Source organism: Phoca vitulina, unplaced genomic scaffold (genome assembly GCF_004348235.1).
Source record: "Phoca vitulina isolate PV1807 unplaced genomic scaffold, GSC_HSeal_1.0 scaffold1, whole genome shotgun sequence".
Lineage (NCBI taxonomy): Eukaryota > Metazoa > Chordata > Mammalia > Carnivora > Phocidae > Phoca > Phoca vitulina.
The window spans coordinates 53,943,280-53,959,456 of NW_022589704.1; the positions used below are offsets into that span (position 1 = coordinate 53,943,280).

General features: G+C 40.9%; 1 protein-coding gene across 9 annotated transcripts in view; it reads right to left on the reverse strand.

The window, feature by feature from the left end:
• Window positions 1–8,398: 8,398 nt before the first annotated feature.
• The window catches only part of OSBPL6 (oxysterol binding protein like 6), a 142,277-nt gene continuing 134,498 nt past the window's right edge, over window positions 8,399–16,177 (reverse strand). For all 9 annotated transcript variants that reach the window (XM_032407335.1, XM_032407342.1, XM_032407344.1 and 6 more), the window contains 4 exons: window positions 15,518–15,662; window positions 14,146–14,272; window positions 12,569–12,691; window positions 8,399–11,098 (listed from right to left, as the gene is read on the reverse strand). In XM_032407335.1, coding sequence (XP_032263226.1) covers window positions 10,990–11,098; window positions 12,569–12,691; window positions 14,146–14,272; window positions 15,518–15,662 — 504 coding nt within the window. In that variant the 3' untranslated portion in view covers window positions 8,399–10,989. The remainder of the gene's footprint in view (window positions 11,099–12,568; window positions 12,692–14,145; window positions 14,273–15,517; window positions 15,663–16,177) is intronic.

The window sequence follows — 16,177 nt, forward strand, 5'->3', positions numbered from 1 at the left end:
TTAAGCGTCTGCCTTCAGCTCAGGTCATGATCCCAGAGTCCTGGGATCGAGCCCCGAGTTGGGCTCCCTGCTCCGTGGGGAGCCTGCTTCTCCCTCTGCCTGCAGTTTCCCCTACTTGTGCTCTCCCTCTCTCTCTTTGACAAATCAGTAAATAAAATCTTAAAAGAAAGAAAGAAAGAAAGAAAGAAAGAAAACCTTCCTTAAAAAAAAAAAAAGAGTTGGATGCTTTAACCAACTGATCCACCCAGATGCCCCTGTTATCATTCAAAACATTTTCTAAGGCTCTTGCCTTGTTTGGATGTTTGCCAAGGGAAAAACATAAGAGAAAAAACCCACTACGTTGAAACATCAGTATTTTTGTTTCACTAACAGGTTATCAAAACAAAACCCACTTGTATTGGCAGAATTGTTCAGATTTCTGCTCCTGGTGATAGACAACAGATGCCACTTGCTCGACACGAACCACTCCCGGCTCTGGCCTGAGCACAGAAAACACATTCGCTGTCAATTCTCATTTGTGTAAGGATGCCGTCAACTGAGTGTACAGGCATATGCTTGCTCCCACGGAGTTTCCGTAATACCTTTATATTCTCACTTATAAGGGCTTAATTTAAAGTTCACACAGGTGGGGCACCTGCGTGGCTCAGTCGTTAAGCATCTGCCTTCGGCTCAGGTCATGATCCCAGGGTTCTGGGATCGAACCCTGCATGGGGCTCCCTGCTCTGCGGGAAGCCTGCTTCTCCCTCTCCCACTCCCCCCACTTGTGTTCCTTCTTTCTGTCAGATAAATAAATAAAATCTTTAAAAAAAAAATAAAGTTCACACAGCCTCTTTTGTGATTTTTTTGTGACATTTTCCTTCTGCTCCCCAAGAATGGGATTGATAAAATGTTACCTTTTAATCTCAACTGTCTCATTAGGCAACAAGTTCACATGCCAGTGAGAATAGAAAGTGAGTTTGTTTAGAGAGGAGGGCTGAGAGAAGCGTCTTCTCATTTATAAACAATGGGACTTCTCCAATTCAAACAAATATTTTTCTCGTTTCAAGTTAAGTATGTTATGGGAGTCTGGTTTTCCTACTGCTTTAAACCAGGGTTTACTTGAGATAGGCGTTGGCTATTCCAAAGATCTATTTAGTGCCATATGAAGTCATCCAGTCTTCGCACTGACATGAGCCTAAATTTAGAATGATACCCGTAGTCACTCACCCTCAGAAGAGTAGTGGCCAGATGTAGTATAGTATGATGGAGAACTCAGAGAAAAGGCTAGAGGCAGGCCAATGTTAAAGACGGTCCCATTGAGAATGTGGTGTTCTATGTTCCCGCTTTCTTTATCTTTAGAGATGTATGCCTTACTGAATGAGTCTACTCAGGAATGGATGCTACTTATGCTCCCTACCCCCGACTGTTACCTATTTTATTTTCCTATTTAATTAAGTGAATTAGTCACTTTCATGGAACTGGAAAATCCTTTTTACAAAAAAGGTTTCAACACACACTTGCTTATTTTTAATGTAATGAAAAAAAATTCAAAGTTATTTTCTCCAGAGACTTTCATTTTCTTCTGTCTGCAATCTCCACAAGGAGCTGTATTCATCCATTCATTCATTTAATAAATATTTCTTGCACACCTACAATATGCCAAGCACTATTTTAGGTAAAGGTGGTCGATTTGTAAAAGAATTATTTTGGATGTCTTGACTTGAGCATCTGGTTAACTATGAAATTCTATGTTATTGAACAAGAACTTTTTTACTTCCTCTGCATTTGCATTGTGCAACTCACCTCCTCCTGCTTGTTAATCCATTATGGTAGACCGAATAATATCCCCCAAAGATGTCCTTGTCCTAATTCCTGCAGTCTGTGAATGTTGCTTCATATGACAAAAGGGATTTTCCAGATCTGATTATATTAGAGATCTTGAGATGGGGAGATTATCCTGGATTACCTGGGTGGGCTGTCAATATAACCACCGTGTTCTAATAAAAGCAAGGAGGGAGATTTGACTACATGAGAGGAGAAGGCCCTGTGATTACAGAAGCAGAGGTTAGAGGGATGCAGCCACAAGCCAAGGAATGCAGGCCTCCATCAGAAGCTGGAAGAGACGAGGAACAGCCCAGCTGGGCCAACGCTTTGATGTTAGCCGGTAGGACTCCTTTTGGACTCCTACCCCCCCAGAACCGTAAAAGAATAAATATCCGTTGTTTTAAGCCACTAAGTTTATGGTAATTTGTTAGAGCACCAATAGGAAACTCACAACTACAGGCCTAGGTTTTAGAATTCCTAATTGTGACTTACAAAAGTGGAGTCTGGGATATCTCTAAAATCACTAATGTTGTTCATAAGTTAGCAGCTTTGCAAATTTCCCACTGGCTAGAAAAAAGAAAATTTCTTTCTTGAGGTTCCCCACATCTGTTGGGAAGGCAGCATCACGTGAGATGGCGCATTGGAGAGACAAGCTCTCCCAGAATTGTCAATGGTAAAGCATGGATAATACCACCCACATAGATTTGTCGGCAGGATCTGTCCCAAATGCTAACAAAGCAAAAATAAACATCTAAATGAATAATGAACAATCTGAGGGGTTCTAACCTTGCTAGCTTTAGGCCTTTTCATCAGTTGAGCTAGGCTTCCTGCGGAAAAACATCTTTTTCTGAACAAAATAAGTTTAGAATGTTCCATTAAATATCATTAACTCTGTCTGGCAAATTTGTGAGGAATTTAGAAAATGAGTTTGAACTCTCAGGGCTGAGACTACAAACCTGAACGTTACTGACTGAGAAAGTCACGCTGGGGGTGCTCCCTGCCCTGCCAGCCTCCCGTATAATCAGATACCGTGTTGCTGCCTAGTTAGGAGCTCATCTGTATTTATCTCAGTGTGCATCCACATTTTGTACCCAGGAAGCTAAAATGAAACCAAGAAATCACTACCTACAAACCCACAGTAGTGTCACGTAACTGGGGCTATGTGTACTTGGAAGAGGTTCATTCTCTGGCGTGATTTCATCCTTGGACCAGGGAAGTGACATGGCAACCATGATTCTATAATCACAAACCACGCAAATAAAAGTCTCATCTACTGTGTCTCTTTGCTACTTATTTTCCATTTGCTTTCTATTCCATACAGCAAGGAGAGGGGCATATCTTTGGCATCTGGAGTTCTTATTTTCTCAGTATGTCTCTTCCTCTCTTCCTCCCTCCCTCTATCTCTCTAAGAACTTCTGGTGTGTACGCAGAAAAGGATGCAAGGAGGGAAGATTTCTTTGTGCGCTCCTGCCACCCACATGGATGTTTCTCTCTATAATCCTGGGACCCCATCCCAGGAGGTGTTGTGACAAGACCCTCACATCTCCGTGGTTGGACAGCATCGAGATGAGGCACCACCCCGTGAACGCTCCACAGTGAACTGGGCTGTTGAAGGGGCCTATGCACTTAACATATTCCAGCAGGATTGAAATAGGCCAACTGCCAATATTTTTAGAGGAAACTGATTTGGGGATTCTAGTGACCAAAGGTTTGGTATATTGCTTTGACATTTCCTCTGAAAATACTTCTTCCTCTACCTCTTTATAAGAAACTAGAGACTTGGAGGTCAAGACTGATAAATCTTCTGCTTACAATATGTACGAAGATTAAAAACAAAATACACTGTCACTATTTTATTGAAAGGGTTTTCCTCAGTGACAGAAAATACTCCCTATGAATAGTCTCTTTCTGAGGGAGGACTATTGGATGAGGAAAAGCCAATCCCTAGGGGCTTTCCCAAGAGCCCAGCAATGGAAAAACTCATCTATGATGGCTTGAGTTTCCTGTAGCTTTTAAGAACTACATATAATTTTACTCCTATAATCTAGAAACAAAATAGAAAACTGAAACCAGCTTCCTAAGCCTTCATATAAATAAGTTCAAAATTCAGGGAGAAATCCTTTGTCCTAGTATTTGATTTGAAAACAGGTTTTGCATTGTTACTACATGAAAAAAGGAGCTGGAAATGTAGTCAATGTAAGTATTCAATTTTCTTTAAATCCAACTTCAAGTCTCTTGCTGGAGATACAAATATTTACTCATTTTGTGGACAGGTCATTAGAACACACTACACACAAAACTCAAGCCTCCTTATGTAGTTTAAAATTTATTGAGTTTTCTGTGCTCTTACAAATGTAACATTCTGGTACACAACATTCATTGAAGAGGCACAATTCTTATTTTGAGGTGGCACAGATTAGACAATATTTTTCAGTGAATAATTACTCTTTTAGTAGGAAGTTTAACTACAAGCTATTTTTTCTGTAGAAAGTTGCTTGAAATTCTACTCCTAATATAAGATAAAATTGAATTTTTCTATCTCAAAATGACCATATGCAAACTAACAGTACGACTATTGCCTTTATACGTTCAATTATAAGCAGAATAATTTCACAGTGGAGTTTTTTCAAACAAAAATTTTAAAAATATAATATTTTCAGGGAAGAAGCTGATGTGGATAAAGAATTTGCTGCTATACCTCGTTATGAAAATCTGTCAGGTTACCAAGAGCGCGCTTTGCCACGGAATTTCCCTGTGGGCTTCCACAAGCCAGGAGGCCCTCCTCAGCCCAATTTTAAAACTTCCCTTGGAGGCATGAACCAGATCTAAGTGGGAATGGAAGGTGAGGCAGGAGAGGTTGATCCATGGCTTCGAAGAGTAGAAGTTCTGTATATCTGGGCTGGTTAGAATTCCCCCAGAACAGACTTTTAGGGTCTCTGGTTAACGCAGTCTCATCTTTCAGGTTTCAGAGTTCTGTCCTCCCTTCTCTTCACCTCCATATCACAGCACTGGCCTCGGGACAGAAGTCATCAAAGTGACAAGAAGCCACGCGTGACAGGGTGAGTCACAAGTCACCAGGCTCTAGTCAGTTTTTATGCCTCGAAGTAGACTTTCTTGTTGACTCCTAAATGTCGCTATGAGACAACAAAAAACAAAATCCTGAGATTGGAGCAGGGAGCAGGGAGTGGGCGGTTGGGCCAGCCCATGCTCATGGCGGTTTCCCATCTGCCTCAAAATTTCTTGGGGGCCAAGTGTGCTTGGTAAAATGCAGATTCTTGGTCCACACCCTAGATCTAGGGACTCAGAATCTTCAGAGGGAAGCTCAGAAATCTGCCTGTAAATAAACATCCGAGGCAATAACTCGGCCCCCTGGGATCCATCCATGCGCCCCCAAGGAGCATGACCCTCACCCCACTTAGGGAGCCTACATTTCTTCCTCAGATTCCATTTCTCTTTTACCCATTCTTGACTTTTTTCTTCATTAGCATTTAATGTCAATCATGATGTATTTGACAGTCTCTGGAAAAGTTTTCTACTTTTGAGCGACAGGCTTTGCGAGGCAGGAAAGAAGGAATAAGCTTTCAACTTGCACAGCGGCCAATGGTGGGAAGCTCCCTGGACCGCAGCTAGTTCATTTCCATTTCTTTCTGAAAGTTAGGCTTACTTGATTTCCAGATGAGGAGTGAGTGCATTAGGAAAGATGGAAAGGCAGCCTTTTTGGAGCCCTGGAGGTTTCAAATGTTTGTGACCCAAAAGGGGGGTTAGGGTTGGCAAATAGTAAAGAAACCAGCAAAGCCTACTTCCTTCGTCATCATTATCAAGACGCCATCATTTCGAGAGCAGTCGTTCTGGATTCTCACGGCGTTCCTTACAAACAAGAGGAAAACCCTTCCCGGGGTTTCCACAGCACTGCCAACAAGTTCATCGTTACCATTATTTTGGATACCCCCCCCCCCCCACCGCAAAGATGGAAATGAATTCATTAACTTACACGGCCATTTTGATCTGAAAAATGGTTTATTGTCTCCTATTTAAAATCTAAAAATTCTACTGGGCTACCAGACCTAGAACTTAATGAGATCCTCTTGTAACGTGTTAGTACTGATGGTGGATACCGGGGTAGTGGCTCAGGAGGCGTTTGGGGGCACAGGTCTACCATATGCACACAGTCTTCTAAAAAAACCCCATATGCAATAAATATAAGAAAATATGCAGATTTTTAAGAAGTAATGAAAGCAGATCAATGATTGCCTCGGGGTGGCAGATGGGAGGGGACAGGGGAGGGATGATAAAGGGGCAGAGGAAATGTTTGGTGGTGATGGATTTCATTACTGTGATTGTTGTGATGGTGTCAAGAGTGTACATATATGTCAAAATGTATCAAATTACTCATTCATATATGTAAAGTTTATGCCAGCTCTATCTCAGTAAGCTGGAAATGACTGAAAAAAGTTTCTAGCAACTACATCGTTTCCTAAAGAAATAACTGGATGATGATAAATAGGGGATGTGGGGAAGTTGGTGCCTAAGATAAAAGAAGTAATAGTTTTAGCATTCTTCTGTTTAACAGTATTAAATTGTTGCTTACCTTATTAATTTAAAGTAAGAAGAAACAGGTGGACTAAAATAGAATTATACCTTATTTTCTGAAAACTTTAGATTCCTTTTATCACTATTGCCCTAAATTTATATTTAGAAGGAAACGTAATGGGAAAAAAAATTGCAGAAACTAAGAAATTCTTGTTTTATGTTTTTTTTCCTACCAATCTGAAGAAACCAAGGAAACGAATAATACGTAATTAGGGAGCAATTTTAAATCCATGAACATTTAATAGTGTTCCACAGAGGCTAAATGCAGGGGTTCCCTGCAACTGTGCATAAATACTGCATATTTTCCCCATACTCAATGACACAGTGCAAAAGAATAGACATGTGTATCCCTGCCCCTCGCTATGTTAGGACCAGAGGAAGGGGAAAAATGATGGTGGTTTTGGAAAACAAAAGGATGCATGTAACAGACAGGAAACTGCCCCATGTAATCATGGGGCTTCATTTGCTCCGAATGTTGGGCATGCGTCTTCATCACAAAAATTTTTAAAGAATTCTGTTTTTAGATCTCATTTTGAAAGAATTAAAGCTAACCCCTTCTTAAGCAATTTATCATTTTCTCTAATAGCAAAGGCTGCAATGAGGGTCTTACAATTCAGTCACATAGGTGCGTTCTCAGTTGTCTTCCCCAAAGAACCTATGTAAGTGTTAAACCTAAACAAAGTCAGGCTTAACAGAATGATTCATGCAATGTATGCTTTAAATGTATCAATTTTACAAAAGAAGTTCAGTTAAAACCTAGAGGGTTTGATCATGTTTTGATAAGCGGTATTTCCAAATGATTGGGAAGCTTTTTGAAAACAAAAAAAAATAACCCCAACAAAACCAAAAACACTTTAATCTTAGCTCCAATTACATTTTTTTCCATCTTTTCCCCAAAAGAACATTTCTAGAGCACAAGATAGATGCATAATTGTTTAATTAGATACATTATATATATCCTGAACATAATGGCTCCCATAGAAATAAACTGGTATTTTGTACACAAACTTTATTTACTGTGCCACATTCATAATATAACGACTTGAGCCAAGTGCAAACATTTATTACACCCCCTGGTGTGTGAGGAGCTCTGCTCCCCCAAACACTTCATTATCTAGGATGACAGGGAACAAGATTAGACAAGATGGATAATTAATTTTTGTAATAACAAAATTATATGTTAGATTATGATTATAAAGTCTTCTCCAGCCACTAAGCAAACCATTGATCAGGTTCCTCTTTAATCCCTAACGATTGGTTAGTGGGATTGCTGAAAGGCACCGGGACCAGAATGATGAAGAGGAGCAAAAATTTGGAAAATCAGCAACCTGGCATCCTTTGTATTGACAACCCCTTGGTTTCTCTTCCTCGGAAAATACATTTGGTAGTTTTTATGTCACATGTAATTGATAGGCAATATTAAAAGGTATCTTAAATGAGGTTTATTTTTACAACTGCCTGGAAATTATGGGGTACTTGTAAGTAACACATGAAAAATAATGACTTAATTAAAAAAAAACAACAACAATAACAGCAAAATCTGAGAGTAAATGTGCACCGTGGGTGGCAGCATATGGAAACAAAATAATTGGTTTCTGGTCGGCCTCTGTGAGTGCTGGTGTGGGCCGTCGATCTGCTCAGTCCAGCCACGTCCACAAGACCATTATCACTTACTACTGCTTTCCTTAGTGACCAGCTCAGAAAGATGAAGGAGTTGATGAATAAATCACGGGGGAGGTATGAAGACATATTAAGTCTTCCTCTAGTTTAGATTGTTTGAGGGGAAAGACAAATAAGAAAAGTACCCTTGAAACAAAGAGGCTCATATAAAATTCTAAGAAATAAGTCAGGTTTTATCAGGAATGATTTAATATTTATTCTATCCTTTTGCTGTTTAAACTAGTCTCAAAAGCCCCCAAATTATGCGGATGAAAATCCCAAACAGAGTAAGTCTCACTATTCTAAAACCGTGGTATCAATCAAAAGTTAAAAGAAAGGGGGGTGGGGCAGGGGGTAGGGGGGGAGGGATGAGACCATTACATGGGCACGAATACTTAATAGGGAGATTTGTGAATCAGGTATTATAGGAATATTATCTAAAACTTATTTGAAGGCTTGAATTAGGAGTCTAATCAGGATATCTGGATCTCAAAAGAGATTCTAAATCTGGGATATTTTTAAATGTGGTGCTTTTCATTAATGTGACATTCTTCTCATTCTCATCTTGAAATCCTAATCAGAGTTTCAGGTTAGCTCTGACCAACATTTACCTACTTGATTTGTAGCTTGAACTTATCTAGTGAAGGTCCTTTCTAGTAGTTACTCTTTTTCTCAATTTCAGCCCGAATGCCAGGTACGGTAGTTGCTTCCCTGATGGGCCCTGGGTCCTCTTTCAGCTGTCTGACTGATACACCCATGGTCACCTCATGCCTCACCTTCCTGCTTCTCTATTCGAGTACCTTTGCTTTGCAGAATTCTCTTCTTATTTTTAGGCTACATATTTTGAGACTGTTCAGGGAAGTGCTAGTAAGTACAGACCAGAACCCCTTTAAATAGTATTTAAAGCTTTACCGACTGTGGGAGAACAGACTTCTGTGGGGAAGACAACTGAATTCTAATTAAATTCTAATTAAAGTTAAAGGCATGTATCTCAGGATGCAGATAAAAAGACGACGAATGCACAGAAAAAAATCAGTAACAAGGAAATAATTTTACTACCTCGAGGCAAGCCACCTACAGATTTAAAATGGGAATTAAAGGCATTGAGAATCCTAGGGAGGCTGTTGCTCCAGTGGAATGCTTACATCTGGGGATGGATTAGGGAGCTTACTTTTGAAAAGGAAATTCCACTTTAAACCCTACGGTACACATAACGTAGGGCCTCAGATACAAGGAGGGGGATGAGTTTCAGAACTAACACACTGCTCCACCTAGTGGAGACTCCAGAGTTTTCCCTTCCGCTCTCCGCAGCAGCTGGGGTTTGAGAGTGGGTTGGCCATTAATTAGGAACGCCTGGCTGAGGAGAAAGAACACTAAAATCAACAGCTCGTAACAAAATGTAAATGCCAATAACCTTGTTATCAGAGTTTAAAATAGCACTTAAAATCTGATGGTAAGACTCTAAGAATAAAATATATGTACTTTTATAATTCTCTAGGAAAAACTCTGAAGAGATTTTTTTTTTAAACATACAGGCATTTATATAGTCATCTACGTGCAGAAACTCAGGAACACTGTGCTTGCTTCGGCAGCACATATACTAAAATTAGAAACTCAGGAACACTGATGCAAGTTTCTTACAAAAGCCTCTGTATATTGGAAGAAAAAACAAATCCTGAAGTATGCAAAGCATATTTCTGCCCCTCCCCCCTGCTTTTGTTGGGATGGATAAATTCCTTAGCTTATTTTATTATCTCTGCCAATAGCAAGGCAAATGCCTAATATGTCGTTACGTATCATACAGAATCACTTGATGAAAATATAAAATATGATTTTGCATAGAACTCATTTAAACAATGCAAATAAGCTACTAGTATTCTCGCTTCTGTTCCCAGTGGGTTTCCGCGAGTGCCCACGGCCGGGGCCCAGGACAGAGATGCGGGTTACATCGTGCTCCACTCAGAAATAGTTCCGTTTACAGTGACTCCTAAGCCCACGCAGACATTCCACATGCTTTCTGTTATTTCCGTCTACGGTTTTAACACTGATGCCAAGTGTTCAAATCAAATACAGATATTGCCAAAGAATAGGGCACACTGTGAGATTAGGCGGAAGAGGGTTTATTATCTGGGCGCAGGACAGGAACTTGACGAGCAATGTGAATACAGAGATCTACTGAGCACACCTTCTCCTTCTTGCCCTTCAGATAGAGGAGACAGTCACCAGCGTATCAAAGTAAAGCGTGTGTAGTTTACCTTTTTAAAATCCACTTACGTTAGTCTCATAATTGTTCTGAGCCCAGAAAGTGAATCATGCCGTGATTCAAAAGAGCTGTCCCTCACATAAACCTATGAGCACACATTTAAAAAATGGTTTATTGTACATCTTTGCATTTCTTAAGGCATGAACAATGGCGTACAGATGGAACAGGGTTCTGAGGAGTATCACATCTTTTTTGACAAGGTCAGCACAAGTACACCACATCAAACGGACACACTCGAAGTCCGAGCTGACCAAGTGCCGTGGTACAGGAGCTTCTAGATGCGGGGATGGTGCTTCCAGACAAAGGACCAAAAGTGTGGTTTATTTGTCATGTTGCTTTAAACTCTCTGGATCAGCTTTAAGCACCAGTGACAGTTTGTTTTCTTTACAAACACTTCAGACTTTGGATTTGATATTCTGCTCCTTTTATTCTGCTTTTCAAGGAGGGCGTGGATGTTTTTTAAGGGATATGGTTGCAGCAAAACAGAAAGGATCCAAAAGTGGTTAGGGGCCTTGTCTAATGCACTTCTGAAAGTCCATTACAAAGATGAATAGAAAAGCAAACGGTCGGTTTTCAGTCGACCCAGAAACCACGCGGAGCTCTAGGAAACATAATTGTGCATAGTTATTTATTCATTCAGAGCATGATATGTTGGCTAGCTCTACATTCCCAGTTTACCAAAGAACAGGGCTGTCTACTTTGCTAAACCCAGGGTCCTTTCGCAGCTCCCAGTAGGTATCATTAGAAACCCAGGCTTCTCTTTGATTGGCATCAATGACTTTTCTGTGGAAATACAAAAATCAACATTAGACACAAATGACGTCAAGGTGGCCTGGTCATTGGACCCTGTCCCGTAGACAGCATGTGCATGCATGAGGGGTACTCTGTAAGTCAGTCAGTGTCCTAGCTGCTTATTGATGACTTGACTATTTTTTTAAGATTTTATTTATTTGTCAGAGAGAGAGAGAGAGAGAGAGCGCGCGTGCACACAAGCAGGGGGAACAGCAGGCAGAGGGCGCAGCAGGCTTCCCGCTGAGCAAGGAGCCTAATGCAGAACCCGATCCCAGGACCCCGGGATCATGACCCGAGCCAAAGGCAGTCCCTTAACTGACTGAGCCACCCAGGCACCCCTGACTTGACTATTTTGACCAAAAACAAAGTCCTTTTTGTTTGTGTTGCTTATTTGAAATAGGAGTGGATGGGGTCATGGGGAGAGGGAAAAGGGGCACAAATAAATCACTTCGAGGCAAGGCTAGAAAGTGAACTGCCCCCCAAAAAGCAGGTATAGGGCACCTAGGTAGCACAGTCGCTGACTCTCAATTTCGACTCAGGTCGTGATCTCAGGGTTGTGAGATGGAGCCCCACATTGGGCTCCACGCTCAGTGCGGAGTCTGCTCTGGATTCTTTCTCTCGCTCTCTCTCCCTCTGCCCCTCCCCCATATGCTCTCTCTCAAATAAATCTTTACCAAAAGAAAAAAAAAAAAAGCACGTACAAGTTTTGTACTAAGAGCTTCAGGCCCCAGACCCACAAGAATAGTCTCTGCTTCACTTGCAGGGAAGGGTATGCAACCACAGTAGCTCATGAGCCCCTGCGTGCTCCACGCCCAGGGTGCACTTTCAACAGCTAAAGGGCAAGGCTGCATTCCTCCCCAGGGCAGTCACGAGATGGCAATTCGAAAGGACATGAGGTTATTCTGAGCTGATGTGTCCTGGCTCTGGAGGGTAACAGATGGATTTGGAAAATACAGCTTCTTCATCTGTGTGACGTATCTATAATCCTACAAATAATCCTGTAATAATCACCCATGATGATCCCACAGAAGGGCCAAATCTGAATGACACAAGCCCCGTATGACAGAAATAAAATTAAATACTACTGAAGCCAGGATGACCTTGTGGGCAGTGGGGTCCCACTGTGGCCTTGAGTTGAGGGGGTGGAAAGAAGTTTCTACCATTCTCAATGGTATAGCTGAAGTACAAAGAGCATTCTGTGCAAGGCCCTCACCCTTTTTGCTGCCCACGAAAAGAAAAGAGCTGTGGAGGAGAATTGATTTGTGTGGTAACAAACTGTTCACAAGTGCAAAGTCTGGTTCAATACTTTCACTACCAAAACCAAAGTTACCCAAATCAGTATAATTTTAAGCTCCCTGGCCACTAAACTATCCCTCATTTTCCCTTTACACCTGGAGTTTCTCATGGCTGGTGGCAATCATCTGCAAAACATGAACTTGTTATAGGAATGAACTGACTTACTTAAAAAATTTTGGTATATGTTCAAGGTTGTTTTCTTCCATGTAGCGCCTTCGAGATCTCTGGAGTTCCTCCACTCTTTGCTTCTCTGCGGCCGCAGCTTCTAAATTTCCTTCTTCCAAAAATCTAAGCAGAACACAGTTAACCCTCTAATACACCATCCTCTTTGCTGGGGAAAAAATAATCTCGTCTTGTATAAAATCACCTTCTAGTTGCTGAGAACATAACACGGCGAACAGTCATACTCTGATAATGTGCCCTCGCTCCCACCCCAGGCCACGCTACCTCTGTCTGTCTGCCCACCATAACATACTTGCTGTGTCTGTCAACCGCATTACTGTGTACAGCAATGTGAAGCTAGGGGTGGAAGGGGGGTAGTTTGGCCTTGGAGATTCTTCTGTGCTCTCTTGGGTTCTGTAACTTGAGATTTTCAGGATGATGGGAGAGCCCAGGCTCAGGACAATATGAAGTACGGGGTTGCGCTCCTTTTCCATATTATCGGAAAAACACTTGGTAAAGGCCAGAAGAGGGAGGATGGTAGCTGGCTGTTCTCCACCTACTTTTAGAACAGACCGAGAGGGAAGGAGTTTTCCTGTTTTATCGAAGAGAGTAAAACTGGTGACAAAAAGAGAATCTAACACTGGGGGAAATTACAAAAGGCTGCAAAAAAGGAAATGAATCATAAATGAAATTCAGGAAGGGAATACTGGAATAGAATTGAGAAAGAAAAAGCAGACCTAGTGGGGATTTGCAAAACCTATATTTAAATGTCAAAATGAGAGCAAAGAACAGGGATTCAGTGTGATGCCCATGGGAAGTTTGTTGACACACTGGAATGTCAGACAGTGAGACCTCAGGTTCTGGGGGCGGGGGGAGTGTAAGAGGACTGAATAGTAGGACATTCAACACTGGAATTTTTTGGCAGAAAACACATAAAGCCACAGATACACTGGAAACAGAAAATGATCTCAGGCGGAATTTGTGCGGCATATAGAATTTTTGGAAAAAGTAAAATTAACTGTCGGAATGGACAACATGCATACAGAACTATATAAGAATAATAAAAAATAAGAATCAGAAGGTATTAAAGGGACTGCATTTTGAGTACACCTCACATCCCATGGGATCAAAACCACGCTGGACAAACTCCAGACTTTGACTTGGAGCATTCCTAGATGTTCTTGTAACTTATCTTCTTATTCTTCAGGTTAAAAGATAGTCCATGTGACAGAGTAGTAGAAGTAAAGAGGTGAAAACCCTGGAGGAGGTTTTAGTGGAGCAGAGTTCACAAATTTGCACACTTCTGGTGAATTTGGGGTTGGGGGGCAGGGACCTTTTGTTAAGAACTGTGTTATCTTCTGTGGGAAACTTTGTTGAGCTAAACATCTGTTACGATCACCCGAGCATACCGTCTTAGCTAGGGTAAAAGGCTCAAATGGTGTGGAGTGAATAAGGGAATGAGGGAATTCATGAACGATTCCATGAATAAATAAATGAGGGTGGTGAAAATAAGCTTCGGTGGCATCCGTAGGGCCATGCCATGATCTAGTGTCCATTTCAAACATCATTGCCAGGCTCACCTCTGATCTGGCCGGAATCGGGCATCTGTCGGTGGAAGGAGATCTTTCAGGACAGGATCTAACTCATTGAGCTCGATAGCAAACCTCGTGAAGCCATAGTAGAGCTCATAGTTGGTTGGCATGGAACCTGGAATAATGCCCATAAACCACAGTGAGTGGCAGAGAGGTTTAAGGAAGCCTGCAGAAGGTGACTTAACCCAGGCGCTTAACTAATATCCACACGAATACTAAATTTGTAGTCAGAAAAATCAGATTAAGATTTTTCTTAGGCAGATTAAATTGGTTGGGTTTTGCTAGATAGGAAACTTTGTGTTACTTATCAGAACTGGTTGATTCATATATTTAATGAAACCCAGCCTTTAAAATAAAACTTTGTACAAAGAGTACTCTTTACTGGGTAAACAATGTCATCATTTTTTCCTCAAATATTCAACTGGGTAACTAAATGCCAGGGTGATTAACTATGAACATTAAGATATCACCAGAAACACAATTTACTTCCTTTTAGAAAAAGAAAAAGATGCAGATCTAAATTAATATTCACTGGCACTTTTTAACTAAACTCAAAGGCAGGATCTCTGTATGCTTTGCTCATTGATGTATTCCAAGCTCTTAGAGCAAAGCTTGATTCGGTCATTACTCAAGAAACAGCTGCTGAATGAATGAACTAACCACTCTACCAGCAGGAAATTTAAATACTCATTGAGGTCTCTTAGAAAACCAACAACTAATTTTAAAGTTAGGACTTAACTGACAAAATTGCAATGAAAATAAATACCATGTGGACACTTGTTCTATTTACCCTTGATATTTAATTATTGCTAGTGTATTACCAGAACTCTCTTGATATCTTTTATTAAATGTCAACATATTGCAGCTTTTTGCTGCTCAAGTGAGAAGATCACTTATTCTGGTTAAGTTATTGACTTTGTGGATTATAGATGTTTGCACGCTTTTCCCTTGTTTTATTAGAACAGAGAATAAATGAGTAAGGATTTGTGTTTGTATAGTTCAATTGCCTAAACTCTTTAATAAACATACCTAGCTTTTGAAGGTAGGCATTACATTTAGAATGACATTACATGAAGCCTCATCTCTGACCACATGTCAGATTTGGCCTAAATTTTATAATTCCTTATTATCAAAAGTTGGGATTTACCTCATTTGTGTGTTAAGTATACAATATAACTATGCTTAACTTAAGCATCTATGTTTTTATTTATTTTTTATTTTATTTTTAATTTTTTTAAGCATCTATGTTTTTAATCTCACTATGAAAGAAAGCATATGGTGAACTGCATGAGATGTGACATTCCCATCCTTCTGTCACTCAAGGTGCCCTCCAGACACAAGATGCTCATGCCCATCTCACCTGGTCTCCAGATGCACTTTGCAGAGGGGGCCACGCCACAGTAGAGCCCTTCATGCCACTTCCCGAAGAGCCGGTGCACCACCTTCCCCTCCTGATCCATTACGACCCCCTGGACCTCATTCACATTAGAATTCCAATAATTCACCTGGAAAAACCAAACCCCAATGAAAACATCCAATCTGTTTCATAACACTAATCCCTACAATTTCCAAATGGAAAACATTCTTAAATTTGAAGTCACTCATTCAAACCACTTCCAGAAATCTATCTCAAAAGGTTTTATATGAAAGGTTGGCTTTTCAAGTGTTAGTGGGCTTAACTTTAAAGAAAGAGATCAGCTCTACTCTATGCTAGGGCAGAAAAGGCTCAGCTTCTCTCCTAATAACCTAGTATTAACTTATCGGTTGGTAATTTCTTCCTTAGATGCCCCCGTCTCAAATTTCCCCTTTGTTCATGGATCTTAATGAGTTTCAGTGGGCCGTGCTGTAGAAGTCACTTGGGAAGTAATTTTTATAGTGCCTGTAAATGGCTAAATCTCATGAGGAAAACCCTGCTCTGGCCCTCTTCTAGCCATGCTTCTCCCTAGGAGATGAGAAGTCTGTGGGCATTTACCCATCTGGATCCCATGGCCCCTTCTAGATCAGGTCCTAGAATTCCCTT